At 35.0% G+C, this 27,627-nt stretch overlaps 1 protein-coding gene and 1 pseudogene across 4 annotated transcripts in view; one reads left to right on the forward strand and one right to left on the reverse strand.

Moving 5' to 3' along the window:
- Positions 1-27,627, forward strand: part of UVRAG (UV radiation resistance associated) — a 330,550-nt gene that overhangs the window by 60,414 nt on the left and 242,509 nt on the right. For all 3 annotated transcript variants that reach the window (XM_079105194.1, XM_079105195.1, XM_079105196.1), the window contains one exon: positions 23,603-23,688. In XM_079105194.1, the coding sequence (XP_078961320.1) occupies positions 23,603-23,688 (86 nt within the window). The remainder of the gene's footprint in view (positions 1-23,602; positions 23,689-27,627) is intronic.
- LOC306640725 (large ribosomal subunit protein eL34-like) lies at positions 19,967-23,596 on the reverse strand (annotated as a pseudogene). The gene has a single exon. The product of its transcript is annotated as a large ribosomal subunit protein eL34-like (transcript).

The raw sequence follows: 27,627 nt of genomic DNA on the forward strand, positions 1-27,627 counted from the left end.
TGACTTTATCAACTTGATATATCAAAACCTTTAAAGACACTTCGTTTTTTTTCCTTTAAAAAAAAAAGCCACAGGAAGGGTTTCCAGTCAAGATGGCATTGCATAAATATATACTTGGAGACCCTCCTCTGCATCAGACAAAAAAAGCAGTAATTGATCAAATTTGAGAAATTTAAAGAGATTTACCTTGATAAAATAAACAAATGAAAAACAAGATAATAGGCATCTCTGGAACAGAAGTGGAATTGAAACATAAAGATGTTGGCAGAGCTGACTGGAAGATGGGCTGTTAACAGAAGGAGACAGCAGAAGGCAAACAGAAATGGCAGGACTTTAAGGATAATCTTAGAAGGGGAAATTTTAAAAGCTATGGTAGACAAAGGAAATATTACCAATGAGTTAACTACAGACTTCTCATCAGCAGCAGTAGATGCCAGAAGTGTATCTTTACTGCACTGTTAACCACTAGTGTATAATTCTGTTTCTAGTGAGCTTTCAGTCTGGAGTGAAAGAGCCAGCATACAAATGTATATACAAAGATTGGGACTTGACTTCCTATAGACTTTGTACCTATACTGAGTGATGCAAATAGAAATATGATCCCAAAGGGAGGATGTGGGATGAAAGAAAATAGCAAGGGTATAAAAATGGTTAAAACTTCAGTGAATATAATTACTACTAACCCTAAGCTAACAAACAAAAAGCAATATTTGTGTGTGTTTTAAGATAAAGTAAAGTGGACCATTGTTATTCAAAATATAGTCTGTGGGCCCATGGTAGTCCAAGAAGGGTCACCAGTCTGTGGTAAGCTAAATACACTAAGGGAGAGTAATAAATGTTTAAAAACTTTTATACAGTTCCATTATTGTAACTTTTTATTATATTTTCCAAAAGTTATCAATTCACAATGAATTGAGCAAAAAATTCCCAAACAGTTGGTACTTCCCCACTGAGAATTAGAGAAGCACTGCCCTAGACGACACTAATAAGGTGAAGTGAATTTCAGGATTAAAACGCACTGATGTTACCAATTTGTTTGGGAGAATAGAGATTGTAAGAGTGTAAACAACTTTAGGATTTGTTAAAAAATTGTGCTCAAGTGTGCATGTTAAAAGTTTAGGACTAGAGGGCTGGGGCGATAGCTCAGTCGGGCCCTGGGTTCAATCCCCAGTACTGCAAAAAAAAAAAAAAAGTTTAGGACTAGAAACAATGTGGATTTCTAATTAGCAAGGGAAAAAGGGGAATAGAGTAGAAAGCTTTGTCAACTAGGTAGACAAGAAAGGCAACAGAAAACAAAACAAATGATAAGCAGAAAGAAGCACATGACGGTGGCAGTAAGTTCAAATATATTTGTAATTATAGTAATTATAAATGGATATCATATCCTTGTATTTGAAATATTTTCTAAATATACTAAAGCAGCAAGACTTCGAGAGCAGGATTTTAAGAACATTTGTTCTTGAAAACATATGTTTAAAAAGTCATACTGTGAATTAATAATAAAGCACGTTTTTGCAACCAAAATTTTCATTGACTAGTTCTTTGACCATGTATTTTTATATTAGTTGTGGTCAGATAAACTTGTTATTGCGGCTGCTGATTATATTGATATTAATCTTTGCTCTGTTCACATACTCTTTTTTTAAAATATTTTTTTAGTTGTCAATGGACCTTTATTTTTACTTAGTTATTTGTGGTGTTGAGACAAGTGCTCTACCACAGAGCCACAACCCCAACCCTGTTCACATACTCTTAATGTGTCTTCACACACTTGGGTCTTAAAGCTGGAATTACTTGTTTGCTCAAAACTTTCCATTTTTTGTTTTTCTGCTTCTCCAAAAGGCTTTTCTCATTTCTGTTGAGTTTTTAGGAACCTAGTAAACTTCTCAGCTTTACTGCAGTGGATAAGGAGTTTATTCTCCCTTTCCAGAGTATGTTTGAAAACTAACACACCTTCAACTTTATCCACCAACCCGCACCTACCCGTCTTTGACCAAAATGTGCACTATGGATTTTAGTCCTTTGTTCTGTAGCTCCTGCTGGTATTATCAGGGAGCGATATGCTCTTATTAATTTTCTGTAGTAACATTTCATTCATTTGGTATGCAAATGTGGCACTCAAATATTTAACAGTAGTGCAAAGAGGAATTGAGAAGTGATGATGAACGTCTTTATATGTAAAATTGATTCCTGTTTTGTCATTGAATGTCAGGCATTACTACATGTGTCTTACCAGATTAAATACTGTGGGCTACAAAAATGTAAAACACCAATTCACAAACGTTTGTTTTTTAGTTGAGGAGATAATATAGCATGTATTCCAGAGGCTCTCCAGTTTTCTCAGACTATGAACTATAGCAGCAGTATATGTTGGGCCCAGTAGATGGCAGCACTTTCTCTTTTAATGGAAAAAAATTCGAACTGAAATGGTATACAGGTCAAAGGGATCAAATCTTTTCAAATGAAGAAATTCTCAGAAATTTCTGAAATAACAATTTAGTAATACATTTCACAAGATTAAACACATAATGCGACCACCTCAAATACGTAGGCAAACAGGTTTAAAATGTAGGGACAACAGCAGGTTTCAAAATCTGTTTTAGGAGCCTGTACGAATGAAAGTTTCTTATTTTATATTTTTCAAGGCATAGTAATTTTGAAAAGTAGAAAACTTGAATTCTAATCTCAGATCTGTTTTGGCATTGTGTTCCTTGGGCAAATTACTTAACATCGCTTTATTTTAGGTTTCTTATCTCAAAAGTAAGAAAATCTGAATTAGCTGGTTATCACTGCAGAGAATATTAGAGTTATCTAGCCCAACGCTTTTTTTTCGTAGATGAAGAATGAGACCCAGGAAACCTTTCAACCTCCTGATCTTGTTGTGGCAACTTTAGTTTCTTGCTGTGGGTGATAACTTAGACTTAGACATAGCTGTAAACATATATATTGTGTATAAATAGTTTTATATATATATATATATATATAATTAGTATAATCAAATCACTACATACTTGTTCATATCTCTTAATCTTTAAGGCTTTACCTAAAGTAATTTTTGGAGTAAGGTAGGGCAACAATTATTATTATTTACTTTATGAGAACACTGATTCACAGGTAAAGTGATTTACTTTAACTCAGTATCTTAATCATTTCTACACAGTGAATTACTGCTTGCTCTTTGCTTCTGGACCATTTGAATATAACTCTTAGTAGTTGTGTCAGTTTACTGTGTTTTGAAGGGTGTATCTTTCTTCCTTTCTAGAGGCATAAACTACTTCATATCTCTAATGCCACTCTTAATAGCAGGCGTCTAGTAGGTCTACAGTAACTCATTGTGGGATAAATATGTTCCAATATATCCCAGTATCTTAGGATAAGCGAAGCAGCAGAACTGGGGATCAGAACACATCTCTGTCTCTTTCTAGAGATGCATTTTCTTCATTATACCACATGAAAAGGTAATGGTTAGATGATTTTCACTATTTAATTTCCTCTTGAGATTTCTTTATTTCATTTACTGTGATTAAATGCTATTAGGGATGCCTTTAAGTTACAGCAACTTAAGAGCAAGTCTGAGTATTTTCATTTTCAGGATAAAGATGCTGAAACCCAGAAAAATTCAAAGATTTTTATTCAGTTAACTTTATAGAATTGAGAAATTTAAAAGATTACCATTTCCTCTTAGTAGTCATGTGAATGGATCTAACTTGTTTCCAAAGCACATCCCACACAGTACACAAGCAGAACATTCAGAAGTAGGGATTAAGTGTCCCCAAGTATAGCCTGTGTTTTAACTATAGAGAGCTGAATATTGTATACTTTCTGTCCAGATCTTGCAGAATATCATCAAAGAAAAGTTGAAAAATCATAAAAACAACTAGTTCCTGTAAATATTCTACTCAACTCCCCCCCTGCCATCACAGAAGAAACAAAGACTGGGCAAATCCTCAGGGGTTATTTGTATTAGCTGCCTGCTTTGTTACAAAACATCTAGGTGTTTGAGCTTGTTTTAAATTCAGGATTAAACTTGTTTCTGAACTGTTTGAGCTGGTGTGATCTCCTAGGACCAATATTATACCAGGTGGGTACAGAGCTTTTAAAAAAAGACCATTGCTAGTTTTCATTTGTTGAGTGCCTAAAATGTATCAGACACTATACTAGATACTTTACTTGTTTTTATTTAGTCTCTGTTACAACAGAGAGACTTAACTATCCTAAATTCATGAGTGAAGTACCCTGGAAGAAAACATTAAACTATTTACCCAAGATTACATAGCTGATAAGTAGCAGATCCGTAACTTGGATTCAGATCTGATCATTTGAAGGCTTTATTATTTTTTTGATAACCATTGTGCCACATGGCATCTCTGTATTTCTTCTTATTTCATATAGCATGTCAAAATACCAAGTCTCTATCTTTATATTTAACCAGGGATATCTACTAGCAGGGCATTGTGAGAGTCAAATGATCAAGTACACAGGCAGGCACTTTGAATGGTATAAAGTGCTTTATTCTACAGACTTTGGGTATTTATTGTTGAAGGGTAGGCACACAGTGTCCCTGCGGCCATCAACCCACCCAAGTCTACAAAAGTTCCACACATTAGTCACTATATTTGGCTTCCTTCTGAATCTTCCCCACTTTTCTCTTGGATCAAATTAACTTTTGACAGATGTTTGGAAAATCATCTTATCCTGTAATTCATATTTATAAATCCTGCTGCTGCAGTGTGGTCCCCATTCTCTCTCTTCATTGAAGCCAGAGAATAATCTGGGAAAATGCCACGTTTCCTGTTATGAATTTGGAGGCGCTTGTCTTCTTAGCACAATTTTTGAGCTTTTGAGAATTTTAATACTGGGAGATTGAAAGCCAAGCATGAGTCTTTGTATAGATGTTTTAGATTCCTGAGAAATAAACAGAAACAGAGCTTTAGATTCATCCTTAGCAGACGAGTCACAAAGTTCAAATTTTCTTTTTAAAATTTTGAAAACTTGCTTTTACCATTTTCTTTTGGGTTAGATTTGTAATGAGGGCATTTTTGACTGTTTTTTTCCGATAAGTCAATTTCAGTTTAAACTGTTTTTCTCCAAGCTGGGGACCTCCTTCCCCCCGCGCTGCCTGTCTTCACCGGTTAGCTTGCCGTCACTGTTGCTCCCTTCTTTCGCTTCTGCTGCCACAGTTGTAGTCGTTTGTGGATACATTCTTTCTTCCCTTTAGGACCCAGGTTATGCCTCTCTCATTTTTATAGTCCTAGGGTTTAGTGTGGACTTAGCTTAGTGCAAATTTCCCCCCAGGGATTACATTGTTCCTGTCTCTGCTTTATTGTAAAATAGCCGTTTCACCTAAGGATTGGCTACTTTAGCATGGTCACTCTCAGCCCTCCTGTCATGGAGTAGCATTGAAGACATTTGGTCCACTCTGTACTTGGGAGTGTGATTGTAGTTGTATTGTTTCTGGAGGGTACTTTAAAGCAGTGACTTATGGACAAGAATCTCTTCATCCCTGTTGACTTCAACTAAAAGAAAAAAACGAATTTTTGTTTCAGAATTCATATACTTTTGCTTAATAATACTATTTTTTATTTTTATTTTTTTGGTACTAGAGAGTCAACTCAGGGGCATCTGACCACTGAGCCACATCCCCATCCCTGTTTTGTATTTTATTTAGAGAGAGAGTCTCACTGAGTTGCTCAGCGCTTCATTTTTGCTGAGGTTGGCTTTGAACTGTATCCTCTTGCCTCCGCCTCCTCAGCCACTGCGATCACAGGTGTGCACCACCACACCTGGCTAATAATTCTATTCTTAGTGCCCACTGCTTTTTACTCTTTTGAGAGAAATAGCATGTCTGAAACCAGCCAAATTGGGGGAATGCACATATTCAGCTCAGTGTCTAAGAAGAGGTCTTACCTTCCCTTCTTAACAATTCAGCATCTGGGCTTCATCAAAACTCAAGGCGGAGGGTTTCCAAGGCCTGCTGATGCTTAACAGAGATACTTGTGCAGTTTTTCTCAGTTTAAACTTGGCTCACACTTTAAAGTGTATTAATGTCCATGAATATATACACATAGGATCAGAGGCTGCCTGTTAATTCATCAGGTAGCTATTTTAGGAGTGGTCATACAAATAAATACTGTATTTTTAAAAAATATATTTGCTGCATCTGAAGTGTCCAAATAGTAGAATGAGCCATTTTTTCTCCCTTGTCCATCATTATTTCTTATTCTGTCTAATTAAGCAAAGAAGGGCCATGTGGAAAGTTTATATAAGTCTGAAGAATAGCATGGAACACTGTTGGGTCATGCTGGGGAAAGCTTTCAGTGGAACTCTCAAAATGTTGTCCTCAGGCTTCCGCTGGACCTTTTTCTTCTCATTAACATATTTTATCTGGATGTTGCTGATCCCTCCCAGGTCTGTATTTCTGGTCTAGATTAACAAATAGCGGAACTTGGGTCAATTGCTTGTATGTTTCAGAGACACACATTCACATGGCCTCAGCTGAACTCAGTTCCCTTCATCCTCTCAAAAGACCGCCTCCTGTTATTTCCTAATTCACTGAAGAGCACTATGCTGTCTACCCCTTTCCCAAGTCAGATCAGAGGAGTCATCTGGACCCTTTTGTCTTGGCAACACTACTGCTGGTGGCTGCCAAATACCTGCTTCTCTACTGTGTTTTGACATTTCTAAAATGTTGATTATGTCCCTCCTTTCTTTCAAATCAAGTCATTAGCATTTGCCCTTTATAATTAATGGCTTGCAAAGTTTTACTTTGATTTGATTCCTTATTTCTAAATATCTCATTCTTAATATTTTCTTATGCTAAAATTTGTCCATGTCACTGTTAACTTAGATCTATTTCCATAAGAAGATTTTCTTTTTCTGTGACATTTCTCCTAAATTTAGTTTGGATTCTTCTCTTTTATGCTCTCATAGCATGTGACATTACATTTCCCTATTACAATACTTATTATATTCTGATTGTCCATTTGTTCATCTTTTTTTCCTGGAATTTTAAGCTGTATGAAGTCAGGGACAGTATCTGTCTTCATCACAGTTTATCCCTACCATTCAGCACTGTGCCTGGCATATAAGAGTAGTAACTCAATAAATATTTGTTGAATGATTGAATGAAGCTTCTGTAGCACTAGGTTATTGGAAGACCTATTGGGATATGCTTCTTAGTTATCATCAGTCATATAGCTTGTTATTTGAAATTCTAGTTCTGTCTGTGGTTCTGACCATTTCTACATAGATACCTGCTGTTTCCAAATTAGTGTGCTTTAAATAGAACTTTTCTCATTTTCTCCAGGCTTGCTTTCCTGTCCATTTTTTTCACATCTTTATTAACTATTATTGCATTTACTCGGGCCTCAAATTTTGTGAGTTCTGTTGATTTTTTTTTCTTTTATCTATTCAGTCAGCCATTAGACTCTTTTTGAGTCCTTATTTGAAATGACTCTGGTATCCTTGGCTACTTTTCCATCTCCCTTGCCGTAATCCAAGCTCAGACCAGCATCCCCAAAGGGCAGGATTACTACAGTAGTTTCCTGGCGGGCCTGTGCACTCTGGGCTCTTTATATCCACTTTGTCTTGCTCACCGCTGTCTGATTAATCTTGCTAATGCATACTTTCATTTTTTATTTCTTTGCTTAAAATCATAAATTCTCATTGTCTGTTGGATGTGTCTAAATCTTTGACCTGATTTTTTCTCTCCCTCAGCTCAAGTTCATTCAACATAGTATTTTTGGTTCTATCTCTGCTTCTCTTTCTCTCTCTCTCTTTATTACCATTGCTCTCAGTACATCTAGTATGTGTGGTTTTTATAATAGCCAGTTAATAGCCAGGTATTTGGGCATTCTGCCTCCTCCAATTCATCATATTTGTCATTACCAAAGTGACCTTCCTATGATCATTACTCTACAGTGTCAGAAACGCTTCATGAGTCTTCGTTGCCCGTAAATTGTCTTCATTTTTAGCCTGGTATTTATTCAAGGCTCTCTGTGCTCTGGACCTCCCAATCTACTCATTCAGCTGTATCTCCTGCTGCTTTCCTCTCCAGGGTTCCAAATAATTTCCACATCATGGAAGGTGAACAAATTGGTCCACTATTTAATCTTCTCTGCAGCTTGTATTTCCTACTACGCTTTGGCTGAAGGTGTTCAGTCTGTGTGGGACCTTCCTTCCCTGCCTTTTAGCTTTTCAGAACCACTCACTCCATCCTGAATGCTGCCACCCTGCAATCTTTGATGTTTCTGCTTCTACTACCTGGAATCTTTACCGCATCAGAACTCCTAGGTCATAGGTGTTTAGTAAACACTGAAATGATGGACAAGTGTATGTATCATGCTGTTTGCTTCATAATTAGTTATCTTACCAAGTTATTTCTATACCATCTCTGTAATTTTAATGAAGTTAAGAACAGTCTAAGGACTGCTGTATCAGCTTAAAACTCTCAAAATGTATAGTGACATGTTGGATAGGGAACCTCACCAATGGGCTAATGCAGGGGTAAGCAAACTAGTGCAGCACATGCTTTTGTATGATTTGCAAGTTAAGAATGGTTTTTACATTTTAAAAGAAATTGAAACAAAAAGCAAAGAGAGTATATCACATAGATAACAAATGGCCCGCAAAGCCGAAAATGCTATCAGGCCCTTTGTGGAAAAAGCTTGCTAACCACTGGTCTAGAAATACACCTGGTTTGCCTGAAATTGCTCCTGCTTGTTTGATATATAAAATTATCTCGTTTCCTGAACAGTTTAACAGCCGTCGAGACTGGCGACTGTTCTGTTCCTTGAAACAGAATTGTTAAGGCTGGCTTCAGAAGAATTTTGAGTGACATGTAGATCTTTTCTGAGCTCTTTGGCACTTGGTAGTATCTCACACAGATAACCAGGGACAAATGAGCCGTTTCTTTCCATTCTATTCCTTCATCAGAGCTCTGTTGGGATTGCACATCTGGTGAAGTTAGATGTCATTCAGAACAAGGCTCTTAGCATATTTCAAGAATGTTAATTGCTAAGTGACGGCTGAAGCAGAAGGGCTTAATTAGGTCTTTAAGTTGCCTTAAATGTACATGGACCTAGAATTTTAGAATTGGAAAAGGTCTGAGAGATCATCAAGTACAGCTGGTCATTAAGAACATGGGCTGTGGAACCAGACTGCATGGCTCTTCTTAATCCTTTCCTGTGTCTCAGTTTCCTCACCTTTCAAGTGGAGATAATAATAGTACCTATTTCATGGGTTTTGTGAGCATCAAATATGTAAACTTTTAATGTAGTAGCATTTAAACATTAATGTTAATATGAAACATAGTACTGCCTGGCATGTTATAAATATTCATAAACACTCATCTTTTATTTATTGTTTTTCTTAGTTGTAGTTTTATTTTGTAGTTAAATACACTGAGGACTAGAAGAGTTAAATGATTTCCCCATTTATGTGACAGGCGGAGTGGATTAAAATCTGGCATTGTGGCTCTCAGTTGAATGCTATTTCCCTGTTATCATGTGTTACTTTTAGTTGTATGTTAGTGGATGTGGATGATTTTCTAGTAGTCAGAAAAAACTGGCAGCTTTTTGCATAAAATAAGAAAAGTAAAGTAGAACATCATTAATGAGTTTTCTTGAGAAACTTGCATCTACTTGTAGTATCTTGTTTTGTAGCTAGTTAATAGGACTGTCTCCTGTTTGTCCTCTTTTTCCTCATCTGCCCTCATGACATATAGATTATTTTATAGCCATCTCTTTTTTATTTTATTGAGGGGAAATTCAAGTAATAAATTGACCATTTTAAAGTGAACAATTCAGCATCATGGAATACATTCCCAAAGTTGTTCAAGCACCAGTTCTGTCAAGGTTTAAAACATTATCATTACCCAAAAGATAATTTTGTACACATTGAGTAACACTCTCCATTTCTCCATTCTCCAAGCCCCTGGCAAACAGTCATCCCCTTTCCCTTTCTGTGGATTTACCTAGCCTAGGTATTTCACATAAATGGAATTATATAGTCTGTGATTTTTTTTGTATGAGGGTTCTAATTTTTCAACTTTCTTGCCAACATGTTTTCTGCTTATTATTATTATTTTTTAAATTATAGCCATACTGGTGGGTATGAAGTAATAGCTTATTGTGATTTTGGATTTGCATTTCCCTAATGATTAATGATGTTGAACATCTTATGTGCTTGTTGGTGATTTGTGTATTTTTTTTTTTTTTTTTTTTTTTTTTTTTTTTTTTTTTTGTAGAAATGTCTCTTCCCGTTTTCTGTCCATCTTAAAATTGGGTTGTTTGTCCTTTTACTGTTAAATTATAAGAGTACTTTATGTATTTTGGATATTAGATCTCTCTCAGCTTTATGATTTATTAAATATTTTCTCCCACTCTGTAGGTTGTTCCTCCATTTTCATTTTAGTGTTCTTTGATGCACAAATTTTTTTAAATTTTTAAAAATTTATTTATTTTAATTAAAAATCATAAATTTACATAGAGCAATCTTGTTTGATTCATTCTGTTATTTTTTTTCCCTTCCCCCACCCCTCCCACCCCTCTTTTCCCTCTATACAGTCCTTCCTTCCTCCATTCTTACCACCCTCCTTATCCCTAACCCTCAACCTAACCCTAATCCTAACCCCTCCTACCCCCACTTACATGTCCTCATCCGCTTATCAGTGAGATCATTCGTCCTTTAGTTTTTTGAGATTGGCTTATCTCACTTAGCATGATATCCTCCAATTTCATCCATTTGCCTGCAAATGCCATAATTTTATCATTCTTCATGGCAGAGTAATATTCCATTATATATATATGCCACAGTTTCTTTATCTATTCATCAACTGAAGGGCATCTAGGTTGGTTCCACAATGTGGCTATAGTGAATTGAGCTGCCATGAACATTGATGTGGCTGTATCTCTGTAGTATGCTGATTTTAAGTCCTTTGGGTATAGGCCAAGGAGTGGGATAGCTGGGTCAAATGGTGGTTCCATTCCAAGCTTTCTGAGGAATCTCCATACTGCTTTCCAGAGTGGCTGCACTAATTTGCAACCCTACCAGCAATGTATGAATGTACCTTTTTCCCCACATCCTCGCCAACACCTATTGTTGCTTGTGTTCTTGATAATTGCCATTCTAATTGGGGTGAGATGAAATCTTAGGGTAGTTTTAATTTGCATTTCTCTTATTACTAGAGATGTTGAACATTTTTTCATATATCTGTTGATTGCTTGTACATCTTCTTCTGTGAAGTGTCTGTTCATTTCCTTAGCCCATTTGTTGATTGGATTATTTGTATTCTTGGTGTAGAGTTTTTTGAGTTCTTTATAGATTCTGGAAATTAGCACTCTATCTGAAGTATGAGTGGCAAAGATATTCTCCCACTCTGTAGGCTCTCTCTTCACATTACTGATAATTTCCTTTGCTGAGAGAAAGCTTTTTAGTTTGAATCTATCCCAGTGGTTGATTCTAGCTTTCATTTCTTGTGCTATGGGAGTCCTGTTAAGGAAGTCTGATCCTAAGCCAACAAGTTGAAGGTTTGGACCTACTTTTTCTTCTATAAGATGCAGGGTCTCTGGTCTGATTCCGAGGTCCTTGATCCATTTTGAGTTGAGTTTTGTGCAGTGTGAGAGATAGGGATTTAGTTTCATTCTGTTGCATATGGATTTCCAGTTTTCCCAGCACCATTTGTTGAAGAGGCTATCTTTTCTCCATTGCATATTTTTGGCCCCTTTGTCTAGCATGAGAAAATTGTATTTATTTGGGTTTGTGTCCATGTCCTCTATTCTGTACCATTGATCTACCTGTCTATTTTGGTACCAATACCATGCCGTTTTTGTTACTATTGCTTTGTAATAGAGTTGAAGATCTGGTATTGCGATACCCCCTGCTTCGCTCTTTCTACTGAGGATTGCTTTAGCTATTCTGGGTTTCTTATTTTTCCAGATGAATTTCATAATTGCTTGTTCTATTTCTGTAAGGTACACCATTGGGGATTTTAATTGGAATTGCATTGAATCTGTATAGCACTTTTGGTAGTCTGGCCTTTTTGACAATATTAATTCTGCCTATCCAAGAACATGGGAGATCTTTCCATCTTCTAAGGTTTTCTTTAATTTCTTTCTTTAGTGTTCTGTAGTTCTCATTGTAGAGGTCTTTCACCTCTTTTGTGAGATTGATTCCCAAGTATTTTATTTTTTTCGATGCTATTGTGAATGGGGTAGTTTTCCTAATTTCTCTTTCTGAAGATTCATCACTTATGTATAAGAATGCATTGGATTTATGAGCATTGATCTTGTAACCTGCTACTTTACTGAATTCACTTACGAATTCTAAGAGTTTTCTGGTGGAATTTCCAGTTTCCTCTAAATATATAATCATGTCATCAGCGAACAGGGATAGTTTGAGTTCCTCTTTTCCAATTCGTATCCCTTTAATTTCTTTGGTTTTTCTAATTGCTCTGGCTAGAGTCTCAAGAACGATGTTGAATAGAAGTGGTGAAAGAGGGCATCCCTGTCTTGTTCCAGTTTTTAGGGGGAATGCTTTCAGTTTTTCACCATTTAGAATGATATTGGCCATGGGCTTAGCGTAGATGACCTTTACAATGTTAAGGAATGTTCCCACTACTCCAATTTTCTCTAGTGTTTTGAGCATGAAGGGATGCTGTATTTTATCAAATGCTTTTTCTGCACAAATTTTTAAAATGTCTAGTTCATCAGTTATTTCTTTTGTTTTGCATGTGTTTGGTATTGTATCATACATTGATGAATCCAAGGTTATCAAGATTTACCTATTTTCTTCTAATAATTTTCTAGTTTTACAATTAGGTCTTTAATTCATTTTGAGGTAATTTTATGGATATAATGTTATAGACAGCTTCAGCTTCATTCTTTTGCATGTAGCTGTCCAGTTGTTTCAGCATCATTTGTTGAAAAGACTGAGTTCCCCATTGAATAGTCTTGGCACCTTTGTTGAAAATTAATTGATCATTGTGTATGGGTTTATCTCTGGATTCTCCATTGTATTTTATTGATTTATATGGCTGTCCTTATGCCAGGGCCATCTTGTTTTGATTACTGTTGATTTGTAGTAAGTTTTGAAATTCGGAATAAGAATCTTTGTTCTCTTTTTAGTATTATTTTTGATATTTGTTGGCCCCTTCCAATCCTTTGTGAATATAAGAATTGGCTTTTTCATTTCTTGAGAAAAGGCTGTTGAAATTTTGAGGGAGATGACATTGAATCTAAAGATTGCTTTGGGTGTTATTGTCATCTTGACAATATTAACTCTTCAAATCCCTGAACATGGAATGTTTCATTTATTTTGGTCCAGTTTGGACACAACTAGTTTTCTTGCCTAACCATCCTGATAGAATCTATAGTATTGAATGGAACTAGTGAAAGCAGTTACCCTTGTCTTGTTCTTGATCTTAGGGAGAAGTCTTCTGGACTTTTTCCGTTGAGTCTGATAGTTTTTTTGTAGACGTCCTTTATCAGAGGTAGGAATTTTTCTTTTGTTTCTAATTTGTTGATTTTTTTTTTTTAACGTCATGAAAGGGATTTTGTGTGATGCTCTTTCTGCATGGAGACAATCTTGTGTTTTATGGTATGTTACATTCAAGAATTTTGAATATTAAACTACCTTTGCATACCATGTATAAATTCCACCTGTTAATGATATATCTTTTTTAAAAATTTTTTTGATTTTGGTAAATTATACAGAATATAAAATTTATCCTGTTAATCATTTTAAGTATACATTTAATGGTGCCAAGTACAGATTGTTGTGCAGCCATTACTGTTACCTGTTTCATCTTGAAAAGTTTCATCTTACAAGACTGAAATTCTCTACACACTAAACATTAATTTCTCTCCTATGGCTGCTGGCAGTCACCCTCTTTCTGTTTCTATGAATTAAACTATTCTGGATACCTGTTATAAGTGGAATCATACAGTGTTTGTCCTTCTATTGACTCATTTAACATGATGTCCTTAAGGTTTATCAGTGAGCATGTGCCAGAATTTCTTTACTTTCTAAGGCTAAATTATATTCCATTGTAGGAATAAACTACATTTTGCTTATTTGTTCATCTATGAACATTTGCTTCTACCCCCTAGGCAACTAAGGATAATACAACTGTGACCATAGCTATGCAAATATCTCTTCAAATCCTAGCTTTCAATTCTTTTGGAGTATATGCCCAGAATGGATCTTATGGTATAATCATTGTACTATGGTGCTAGATTCATTTTGTTAGTATTTTGTGAAAGATTCTTGTATATTGGTCTGTAGTTCTGTTGTGATGTTCTTGTCTGGCTTTGGCATTAGGGTAGTATTGGTTTCATAGAGTGTGTTAGGAGTGTTTCCTTTTTTTGTTAGGAAGACTTTGAGACTGATGGATGATATTTTTTCTTCAAATGGTAGGTAGAATTCACCAGTCAAATCATCTGGTTCTGTTTGTTTGTTTGCTGATGGTGTTATTATTATTGATTTGACCTCTTTATCTGTTGCAGATCTGTTCAGATTTTCTATTTTTGAAGCCATTTTGGTAGCATATGTGTTCCTGGGAATTCCCATTTCATTTAAGTCATGTGATTTGTTGTTATATTTATAGTATTCTTTTAAAAACTTTTTTTATTTGTTCTTTTTAGATATACATGATAATAGAGTGTATTTTGACATATACATACATGGAGTATAACTTATTCTAAGTAGGATCCCATTCTTGTGGTTGTTCATGATATGGAGTTTTCTGGTTGTGTATTCATATATCAACAGAGGAAAATTGTATCAATTCTTTGGTTCATAGTATTCTTATATAATTCTTTTTATTTCTATCAGATTTGGAATAATGCTTCCACTTTCATTCCTGGTTTTAGAGATTTGAGTCTTCTTTCTTTTTCTCTGGTTCAGTCTAGCTTAAGATTTGTCAGTGTTGTTGATCTTTTCAGAGAGCTAACTTCTGGTTCCATTGATTTTTCTGTATTGTTTTTGTATTCTCTTAGTTCGTGGAAGGCTGCTCTAATCTTTATTGTTTCCTTCCTTCTTCCCTTTGCATTTAGTTTCTTCTCTTTCTGGTTTCTTAATGTGGGAAGTAGGTTACTGATTTGAGCTCTTTCTTATTTTTATTTATTTATTTTTAATGTTTTTATTTTTATAGACTGCATTTTGATTCATTGTTACACATATGGGGTACAACTTTTCATTTCTGTGGTTGTACATGATGTCGATTTATACCATTCATGTAATCATACATGTATATAGGATAATGATGCCTATCTCAGACCACCAACATTCCTTTCCTCACTCCCACCCCTAGTTTCTGTCCACACAATCCAAAGTTTCTCCATTCTTCTCTTACTCCACCCTGTTATATATCAACATCCACTTATCAGAGGAAACATTCAGCCTTCTGTTTTTTTGGAATTGGCTTATTTCACTTAGTATGATATTCTCCAACTCCATCCATTTACCTGCAAATGCCATAATTTTATTCTTCTTTATGACTGAATAATATTCCACTGTGTATATATATACACCACAGTTTCTCATTCATCCATTGAAGGGCATCTAGATTGGTTCGACAATCTAGCTATTGTGAATTGAGCTGCTGTAAACACTGATGTGGCTGCATTATTGTAGATTGCTGATTTTAAGTCCTTTGGATATAAACTGAGGAGTAGGATAACTGGGTCAAAAGGTGGGTCCATTCCAAGTTTTCTGAGGAATCTCCATACTGCTTTCCAGAGTGGTTGCACCAATTTGCAACTCCACCAGCAATGCACAAGTGTGCCTTTCCCCCCACATCCACACAAACACTTATTATTGCTTATGTTCTTGATAATAGCCATTCTAATTGGAGTGAGATGAAATCTTAGGGTGGTTTTGATTTGCATTTCTCTAATTACTGTAGATGATGAACACTTTTTCTTATATTTGTTGATTGCCTGTATATCTTCTGTGAAGTGTCTACCCAGTTCCTTAGCCCATTTATTGATTGGGTTTGTTGTATTTTTGGTGTAAAGTTTCTTATTTTTAAATATAGATGTTTGTATCTGTAAATTTTTCTCTGAGCACTATTTCATTATATCCTGTAAGTTTCAAAAGGGTGTTTTCATTTTCATTTTCATGTGTAAACATACAGTCTTCCCTGGAGTATATCCCAAGCACAACTGAGGAGAATGGAAGCCTCTGTATATGTCTGTCAAATCTGGTAATAGTGTTGTTCGTGTCTTTTATTGTTTATATTTTGTTTAGTTGTTCTGTCCGTTGTTGAAAGTGAACTGTTGAGGAGCTTCCATCATCATATCAGATAAAGTGGTCTTCAAGTCAGAATTAATCAGAAAGGACAAATAAGGTCATTTCATTCTACTGAAGGGAATTATACATCAGCAAGACATAATGATTGTAAATACTTATGCCCCAAACAATGGAGCATCTGTGTTCGTCAAACCAAACCCTTCTCAATTTCAAGAATCAAATAGACCACGACACAATAATACTGGGTGATTTTAATATACCTCTCTTACTACTGGACAGATCTTCTAAGCAAAAACTAAATAAAGAAACTATAGAACTAAATAATACAATCAATAATTTAGACTTACCAGACGTGTAGAATATTTCATCCATCAACAAGCAAATACATTTTTTTCATGGCAGCACATGGATCCTTCTCTAAAATAGACCATATCTTATCCACAAAGCAACTCTTAGTAAATACAAAAAAAAGGAGACAAATCTTGCATTCTATCAGAATGTAATGGACTGAAATTAGAAATCAACAGTAAAATAAAAAATAGAAAGTACTCTAACACATAGAGACTAAATAATACACTATTGAATGATAGTAGAAGAAATCAAGGATGAGATGAAAAAGTACTTAGAGGCAAGTGAGAATACCAGCACAACATACTAAGATCTCTGGGACATTATGAAGGCAGTATTAAGAGGGAAGTTCAATTTTGGGGGCTCATTTATTAAAAGAATAAAAAGTCAACAAATAAATGACCTAACATTATATCTCAAAGCCCTAGAAAAAGAAGAACAAATCAACACCAAAAACAGTAGAAGGGAGGAAATAATTAAAATCAGAACTGAAATCAGTGAAATTGAAGCAAAAGAAACAATTGAAAAAATTGACAAAACAAAGAGTTAGTTCTTTGAAAAAGTCAATAAAATTGATAAAACCCTAGCCACACTAACAAAGAGAAAAAGAGAGAAAACCCAAGTTACTAAAGTATGTGATGAAAAAGGAAATATCACAACGGACACAACTGAAATATAGAAGATAATTAGAAACTATTTTGAAAATTTATATTCCAATTAAATAGAAAATATTGAAGACATTGATAGATTTCTAGAGACATATGACCTACCTAAACTGAATCAGAAGGTCATACACAATTTAAACAGAACAATTTTAAGTAATGAAATAGAAAATGCCATTAAAAGCCTACCAATTAAGAAAAGCCCAGGACCAGATGGATTCTCAGCCTAGTTCTACAAGAACTTCAAAGACAAATTAACACCAATACTCCTCAAATTATTCTATGAAATAGAAAAGGAGGGAACCCTTCCGTACGCATTCTATGAGGCTAATATCACCATGATACCAAAACCAGATAAAGACACATCAAGGAAAGAAAACTTCAGACCAATATCCCAGATGAACATAGATGCAAAAATTCTCAATAAAATTCTGGCAAATCGAATACAAAAACGTATTAAAAAGATAGTGCACATTGACCAAGAGGTTTCATCCCAGGGATGCAGGGTTGGTTCAACATATGGAAATCAATAAACATAATTCATCATATCAATAGACTTAAAAACAAGAAGCATATGATCATCTCAACAGGTGCAGGAAAAGCATTTGATAAAATATAGCACCTCTTCATGTTCAAAACACCAGAAAAACTAGGGAGAGTAGGAACACACCTCAACATCATAAAAGCCATATATGCCAAACCCAAGGCCAGCATAATTCTAAACAGAGGAAAATTGAAAGCATTCCCTCTAAAAACTGGAGCAAGACAAGGATGCCCTCTTTCATCACTTTTATTCAACATTGTCCTTGAAACTCTAGCCAGAGCAATTAGAAGAAAGAAATTAAAGGTATGCAAATAGTTAAAGAAGAACTAGTGATAGTTTATCACTATTTGCCAATGATATGATTATATTTGGAAGATCTAAAAAGTTGCACCAAAAACCTTTTAGAACTAATAAATGAATTCGGCAAAGTAGCAGGATATAAAATCAATACCCATAAATCAAACACATCAGCAAAATACATCAGCGCACAATCCAGTGAAAGAGAAATAAAGAACACTACCCCATTCACAATCCCCTCAGGAAAAAAAAAATTGGGAATCAGTCTAACAAAAGAGGTGAAAGACTTCTACAATGAAAACGACAGAACACTGAAAAGAAATTGAAGAAGATCTTGGACTATGGAAAGACCTCCCATGCTCCTGGATAGGCAGAATTAATATTGTCAAAATATCCGTACTACCAGAAGCGTTATACAAATTTAATGCAATCCCTATTAAAATCCCAATGACATTTTTCATGGAACTAAGAAAAGCAATCATGAAATTTATTTGGAAAAATAAGAGACCCAGAATAGCCAAAGCAAGAAAAGTGAAGCAGGAGGCATCACAGTACCAGACATCAAACTATACTACAGAGCTGTAGTAATAAAAACAGCATGATAGTGGCACAAAAACAGACATGTAGACCAATGGTACAGAATAGAAGACACAGAGACAAATTCACATAAATATAGGATCATACGAGGCAAAGGTGCCAAAAACATTCACTGGAGAAAAGATAGCTTATTCAACAAATGATGCTGGGAAAAATGGAAAGCCACGTGTAACAAAATGAAATTAAACCTTTATCTCTCACCCTGCATGAAACTTAACTCACTGTGGATCAAAGACTTAGGCAGTAGAACCAGAGACCCTACGACTACTAGAAGAAAAAGTAGACCCAAATCTTCACCATGTCAGCCTAGGATCTGACTTCCTTTACAAGACCCATAAAGTGTAAGAAGTAAAATCAAGGATCAATAAATGGGATGGACTCAAACTGAAAAGCTTCTTTTCAGCAAAAGAAAAAATAATGTGAAGAGAGAACCTACAGGTTTGGAGAAAATCTTTACCTCCTATACCTCAGATAAAGCATTAATCTGTAGGATATATAAAGAACTCAAAACACTTAACACCAAAAAACAAATAACCCATTTAATAAATGGACTAAGTAACTGAACAGACACTTCACAGAAGATATACAATCAATCAACAAATATATGAAAAAATGTTCAACATCTCTAGCAATTAGAGAAACGCAAATTAAAACTAAGATTGCATCCCACTCCAATCAGAATGGCAAATATCAAGAATACAAACAACGATAAATGTTGACTAGAATGTGGGGAAAAAGGTACACTCGTACATTGCTGATGGGATTGCAACTTGGTGCAACCATTATGGAAAGCTGTGTGGAGATTCCTCAGAAACCTTGGAAAGGAATCACCATTTGACCCAGTTATCCCACTCTTTGGTTTACACCCAAAGGACTTAAAATCAACATACTACAGTGATAGGGCCACATCTTTGTTTATAGCAGCTAAATTCACAATAGCTAAACTATGGAACAACTTAGATGCCCTTCAGCAGATGAATGAATAAAGAAAATGTGGTGTATATATATACAATGGAATATTACTCAGTTTTAAAGAAGAAGGAAATTCTGGCATTTGCTGGTAAATGGATAGACTTAAGAGAGTACCATGCTCAGTGAAATAAGCCAATCCCCCAAAATCAAAGGCTGAATGTATTCTCTGATATGTGAATGCTAATTCACAATAAGCAGGGGATAGGGAAGAATAGAGTTACTTTATATTAGATAGAGGGGGAGTGTAGGGGGGGAAGGGGTTTAGGGGAAGGAATGATAGTAGAGTGAAATAGATCTTATTACCTCACGTACATATATGACTGCATGACTGATGTGATTCTACAATATATATAATCAGAAAAATGAGAGATTACTCTCCATTTTGTATGATCTATCAAAATGTATAAATGCATTTTGCTGTCATGTACAACTAATTAGAACAAATAAAAATTTTTTAAAGAAAAGTTGTTGATTTCTCTCCATCTATTTCTGCCTTTATTTTATTTTTTTGGTATTGGGATTGAACCAGGGGCACTTTATATTTGAGCTACATCTCCAGTCCTTTTGTATTTTTCTTTTGAGACAGGGCCTTGCTATGTTGCTGAGGCTGGACTTGAACTTGTGATCCTCCTGCCCTCATTGCTGGGTTTACAGGCGTGTGCCACCCTACCCCACTGATGGACTTTTTCTTTTTGTGCTGGAGATTAAGCCCAGTGCATGCTTACACCACTGAATTACCCACTTGCCACCTCATTTTCAGTCTGTTTTGTTTCTAAAGTAAGTCTCTTGTAGACAGCTTATAGTGGATCATTTTTTTAAAAAAAAATCTATCCTGCCAATCTGCCTCCCCCCCAATTTCAGTACTGGATGTTGAACCCAAGGGCACTTTTACATTGAGTCACACCCCTTTTTGAGACAGGATCTCACTAAATTGCTGAGGCTGGCCTTGAACTTGCCATCCTCCTGCATCAGTCTCCCATGTACCTGGGAATACAGGTGTGTACCACTGTACCACGTTCAGTCTTTGCATTTTAATTGAAGTGTATAATCATTTTATAGTTAATGTAATTGTAGATACAGAAGGCCTTTTGCAATTTTGTATTTGTTTTCTCATTCTTTTTAAGCCTTTTGACTTTTTATTACTCAAGCTTCATTTTTTAAAATTTAGCTTTCTGACTGTGCTTGTGTCTTCAACACTTTCATGATTTGTTCCTCAAAAAGGAAAGCACCCTTGATTTGTCACGGACACATTTAGCACACATGGAATCACCATAGGCCCTGTTGATATGTTTTTTTGTTTTAGACAATCTCATAAGGACTTCGGGTCTCACAGCACAAACCCCTCGAAGTCTGCCTGGGCACACACTACATGCAGATTTTGGTGCTTTCCCAACCTTCTTTGCATAAAGGTAAATAATTCTATTACCAGTGGTTCAGGACAACCTAGTTTTGTTAGAGGCTGTATTGTAGGAAAGCCTACAACAGTATGTCAAATGCCGGACCATTCTGAGTGCCTCTAGACACTGTCCCCGGAAGAGCTTGGTATTTGTTATCTTTTTTGTTCCTCATTTTATTCATCATCAACTTCCCTTATGTTAGATAATTTCTCATGTAACATTTTAATTCCTTTTTCATTTCTTTTAGTATGTCTTTTAGTTTTTTTCTTGGTGGTTGCCTTGGGAAATAGTTAACATCTTAATTTATAATACTCTAGTTCAAATTGATAACCAGCTTAGTTTTAATACATACAGAAACTTCCCTGTTTAGCTCCATATTCCCACCTTTAAGTTAGTATCACAGATTGCCTTTTTATAATTTTATGTTCATCACAATAGATTTATGATGATTGTTTCATGTATTCATCTGATTTTTAAATACTAAACCAATCGGACATTCTTAGATAAATCAAATTAATAAAGATATATGTGTTAAATTTTTTTCTTATCCTTCTAATATATTGGTGGTTCAATTTGCTAACATTTGCTAAGGATTTTGTGTCTCTATTCATGAGAGATTTCCTCCGTTTGTGTGTGTGTGCATGTGATTGTCAAATTTGGGTATTAGTAGTTCTGATCTTATAAGTTTTAAATTGTTTCCTCCTTGACTGTTTCCTGAAGGAAGGGCTTTTGTGAAACTGATATTCTTTCTTTCTTTAATGTTTGATAGAATTCATCAGTGAAACCTTTTGGATATAGACTCTGTGTGTGTGTGTGTGTGAGAGAGAGAGAGAGAGAGAGGAGGGGGGAGAGTTTTAATTATTCACTAAAAAATAGATACAGGACTAATCAGATATTCTTGTTTTGTAATATGTGAGTTTTCACAATCTATTTTTTCAAGGAGTTTGTCTAATCTGAGTTGTCCAATTTATTAGCATGCATTCATTAGTAACATTATTCTAATATTCTTTTACTGTTTGAGCTACATAATCTTTTTATTTTTGATCTGTTATGAATTTTTTCTAACTCCACATTTTTTTATTGGTTCTTTTTAGTTATACTTAACATTAGGATCCATTTGACATAATTGTAAAAGCATGGAATATAATCTGCTCTAATTTAGCTCCCAGTACTTCCTCTTTCCCTTCCTTCCCCCTTCTTCTCCCTGTTCCCTTCCCTCTCTGATCTTTCTGCTGTTTACTTGTATTTTTTTAAATTAATGTTTTGTGGGTGTACACATGGTGAGTTCACTGATGCATATTCATATGTGTACATAGGAAAGTTAGGTCAGATTCATTTTACTGTTCTTTCCTTTTCCTTCTCTCTTCTGTCTCCATCAATCTCCTTAATCTGTTCCACTGATCTTTCTTCTATTTAGACAGAATTCCATTTGCCCCCTTTTCCTTTCTCTTTTTCTCTGAGTAACATAATCTTTAAAAAATGTCTATAATAGCATTATAGCAAGCACTTATATAGTGTTTTCATTTAAAAATTATTAATTCTTCTTCCCACATTTATTAGGTAAATACTGCCTGATAATTTCCATATTACAGGGGAAGAAACCAATATTAAACTAAGAGAGCTTACTTAAGATTATGAAACTGGTGTATTAAGGGCTCAAACTGGAAACCTGATGGCCTGGGTCTTGGGTCTAGAGTTTTTTTTTCTTAATTAGTATTTAGATGACACTGATACTGCCCTTCTCTTATGGAATTGTGCTATGTTCTCTTTTTTTAAAATTATTTTTTACTTGTTCTTTTTTTATTTTTTTTAAAAATTTTTAGTTGTAGATGAACACAATACTTTTATTTATTTATTTTATATGGTGCTGAGGATCAAATCCAGTGCCTTATGCATGCTAGGCAAGTGCTCTACCACTGAGCTACAACCCCATTCCCTGTTCTTTTTAGATATACATGACAGTAGAGAGCATATTGACATATGTATGTGGGATATAACTTATTTTATTAGATTCCATTCTTGTGGTTGAAAATGATATGGAGTTACTCTGGTTGTGTATTCGTATATGAACATAGGAAAGTTATGTCCAATTCATTCTACTATGTTCTTTTTAGAAACCTTTCCTTGCTCCTTTGTACCTCTGAGTGGAAATATATTACATTCCTGTTTAGAACTTGGAATTCCTTTTCTTCATACAAACATTATACATGATGGCGAGGCATAGTTGAAATATTACTGTTAATACTCTTCTTCAGTCACATCATATGTTAAAAGGACTTCTGAAACTTTTTGGGGACATTCACCACAATTACAATATGAAACATTGTTTCTGTGGGAAACTGGGGAAGAAATTTGTTTCAAATTCACTTGCTTGAAAGTTACATAGAAATCATACTTAATTTTGTAGAATCTCTAAAATTTTAAATAAACTCAGGAGTTTATTAGTCATATTTTTTAAAAAGGCAAACATAATTAACTTGTGTACAGATTTGATTTTGTTTCATTCCGATTACTTGTTGATTAATTTCTTTCAGGGTTATTCAAATGCTCAGAAGAATATTCTTCTTCAGGTGGATCAGAACTGTGTTCGCAATTCTTATGATGTCTTCTCTTTGTTACGGTAAGAAACTTCATAGAGTTCCCCCCAGTTCTTAAGAATCTTTCTCATTTTGAATTTGTGACATTTCAGTGTGAAAGAATGTATAGAAGTGTTAGTAGCTGTTACTCAGGCTTAGCATTTTTTTAGTGAAAACTTCAGTGATTGAAGTTTACTTCTTTCTCGCAAAGTCTTTGGAAAGCCTTTACCCTCCTCTGGACAGTGAGGGAGAGTGGTTGGAACCAGTGATCTTAAAACAGGGACATGAACTATTTGCTAGTCTTCTGTACTCTGAAGAGCAGCAACCAGAAGTGCAAAAGTTAGACTTATCAAAATCTTAATAGCCATAGCATTAACTAGAAAAGCCCTCCAACGGCTCCAGAGTTTTGACCTGATGTTCATCTTAAAGGAATCATGTTTGGCAAGCCAAAGGAGCTTTACATGAATCTAATGCTCAGAGGCTTAAATGCTTCAGCTCTGTATTTTTATAATGTCTGGGCTTAATTTTGAAAGATTTTAAAATTTGGCTTTGATTTTCAATGTGGTAGTTTATCAAGGACGTTTTCCCAGGGGGTAAGCGACCAAAATAAATGCATTTTAAAATAAAGTTAACCGCAACACTCAATCTTTGCTCACCCTACTACTCAGACAGATTGCTCATTGAAATTTGATTTTGGCATTATTTTTCTAATGTTTATATAACACATCATAAATTTCAGACCATTAGATATCCTCTATGTATCTACTAGAGGAAGAATCCATAAGGATGATTGGAGAAAGAACTTTTTTATAAACATCATAAAATTAGCCTTTTCTTTGTGAAACTTGGATATTATACATGATGATATAGAATCTGGTCACATGAATTGTGTAAATTACTCCTAGGGGACAGTGATTTTTACTAAGATCACTTTTGATTCATATTTAGGAAATGCCTTCACTTTGCTTATAATATGTAATAGAACAGACAAGATTTAGTAATTAGAGGTAGAGATAGAAAGCAGGAGTTGTAAAAATATATACATATTTTTTAGTCTATTCAGTTTGGGACGTAGTGAATTTTAAGTATTGAAAACAGGAATGTCTAAAACTAATTGAAAATATGAATAAGTTGCTATTATTTCTCAACCTCTGTGTTCCCTAGTTAAAGGTAGATAAGATATAATTGTTTTAAATATGTTTTCTAGGTGTGAGATCATGGGATCATATTAGAGAAACCAGTAGAATTAAAAGAAAATATCCTAAGTCAGGGAGAAGAGGAGGATATAGAATAGTGTAGCATCATAGAGGCTAAAAGAAGATAGTTTATAGGTCTTGGCACACTGTGGGATATGGAGATGGAGAATGACTGTGGGATCTTGTGAAGCCCCGTGGCATAATACAGAATGCTGTGATTAACTTCAACCTGCCTTTACCTTATTAATCCCAATTCATTTAACTTCTCTGATTTTTCAAAAAAATAAAAGCAGTGATGTTATAAATTTGCGTAATATCCAAGCATTTTCACAGCCATTATTTTATTTTCTTAGAACCTTTGTATATTCACATATCAGAGATCATAACTCTTGTCTTAAGCATAAAAGCTGAGGCCAAGAGGTGTCGATTTCTCTATCTCAGTGTACATAGCAAGAGCCAGACTGCAGATCGGTTTGAAGATTTTCTGACCAGCATCTCTCCATAGTCTCATCTTTCTAGACTGATGCTTATAAGATGCACATAACATAATGACTGAGGAAATTTTCTGAAAACACAGTGCTTTCCATAAATGTAAAATCATCAGGTTAACTTGATAGTTGGTTATTTAGCATTGATCTTGGAATGATTTGACTCTTGGGGGTTTCATTTCTAGAGTGCCTTCTGGATTCCTGAGATATGTTAGTAATTCAAATTGTTTTATAAACAGTGGTTTTCTCACCACCATTGTGTAATTCACTTATAGCTAATAAGACAGATAATGCTTTTCCTGAAACAGATCAGTTCTCTGTTTATCTGCCTGAACTCAGGGATAACTAGGAACTTCAAATTGTACTTGTCATAGTTAATAAAATGCAACTTCTTGTGCTAGTTCTTTATCTCAGAAGTTAGTATTGAGTACCCATCATCTGCTCTATTAAATGTTCTCTGTTTTTTGCTGGGGACGGGGGAGGGTGGAGGTAGGACCAGGGATTGAACCCAGGGGCACTTAACCACTGAACCGCATTCCCATCCCTTTTTATTTTTTATTTTCAAATAAGGTCTCACTAGATTGCTTATAGTCTAAGTTACTGAGTCTGGCTTCAAACCTGTGATCCTCTTGCCTCAGCCTCCTGAGCTGAGGGGTTACAGATGTGTGTCATCATGCCCAACTTCCCATAATGTTTGCCATGATAGATGTAAAGTGCTTGCTGGAAAACAGAAGCACCTATCACATTAAATTGTTTACTGCTTCCTCTCTAGGTAGGCAACATTGTTCCTGTCATTTAAAAAAAAATAATAAACATTTTGTTTTCTTGGTTTATAAAATTGCTGCTATCTGATCTATAATTTTATGTGAAAACACACAGAGTCTGAGTTCTTTAGTATCACTTAACTCTAAAATTCTCAGTGCTGGTTGGGTCAGGATGAGATCCCAGGTCTACTGTTCTTTTCTTTTTTTTTAGAGTATATTCTAATTAATAACTCTTGCTGTACTGTTGTGCCTCTGGTATTTATATATTCCCTCTAATATATGTGTGAATGTTATGTGTGAATGTCACAAAAAATAGGAAACTTGATGAAGCAAGGACTTTGGAGCAGCTAAACTCAGGACATTAATCTCCTTTATATGGATGCATTGTACTGTTTTAGAAAAACAATTATCTGAGATTTTATTCTGATCCTTTGGCCCATAGTTAGAAATTTAGGCTTATCCCAGTGTTGCTAAAGTGTTAGCAACTCTTTCTAGATTTACATTGAATGTGTGTGTGGTAGTTGAACTTTTGCTTCTTAACCCTTGAAAATTTATGGATTAAAGATTTGTTTTCAGGTACACTGACATTTAATTAGGAGCCATCTTACTTGTTACTATATTTGGTACTTTAGGATGTTCACCACAAGGTGTCAATGTTGTTCCTTAACTGGCATTTGAAATTTAATTTGTTTTACAATTTTAGGGGTGAGAAAATTAGGGGACTTCAATGGAATATAAAACAGTGTTATACTGCGCTATAAAATGGGCATTTTTTCAGAAGTTGATTTTTTTAAAATATTACTATTCCTTCTAGTTTGAGGAATGTAGGCTTATTAGATAATGTCTTCTTTTTTTTTTTTTTAAATCTCATTGGTGATTGGGAGCTACTGAAACACTGTGAAGAGAGCGGGAGAAGCATGTTGGGTTACAGTCTAGAATCCATAACGATGGCAGTGCAGGGGAAGCTGAGGAGGAGAATGAAAGCTTAAGGTCATCACTAATTATATTTGTTTTTTGGGATTGAAAGAGAATTTTTTGGTGTTAAAAAATTCATTTTTTTCCCTTTTATACTTTCCAAAAGAGGTAACTCTATGGTAGTGAGACAAGTAATGATTGTTCTGATTTTCTCCTAATATGGTTATTATTGGTTTCTTTTCTTTTCCTTTGGAAGAGTCTTGCTTTTGCCAGTTTAATAAGTGAAAGTATGGTGGAAAAGTCAAGGGCTGTGGTCCTTTCACCTAGGTTCCAGTTCTGAAACTGCCATGTGCAAGGAGACTGGATGCAAGACTTTGGGTAAGTCACTTAACTTAGGGACACCTCTAGTAAAATGGAAATGCTATTTATCTCATAGAATTGGGAATAGGTGAGAATTAAATAAGGCAAAATGTTTGAAATCTCCAAGGACAGTTACTGCATATGTAGATATTCAGTGAATAATAGTTTTCTTCATTCCCTTTATTTTCCTCATCTTGGAATTAGCTTTCTCCTTTCAACCAGTGTTCCTTTTTCTTGTTACCATTAGCTTTTTAATTTTT

This window comes from Sciurus vulgaris (assembly GCF_902686455.1).
Source record: "Sciurus vulgaris genome assembly, chromosome: 11".
NCBI lineage: Eukaryota > Metazoa > Chordata > Mammalia > Rodentia > Sciuridae > Sciurus > Sciurus vulgaris.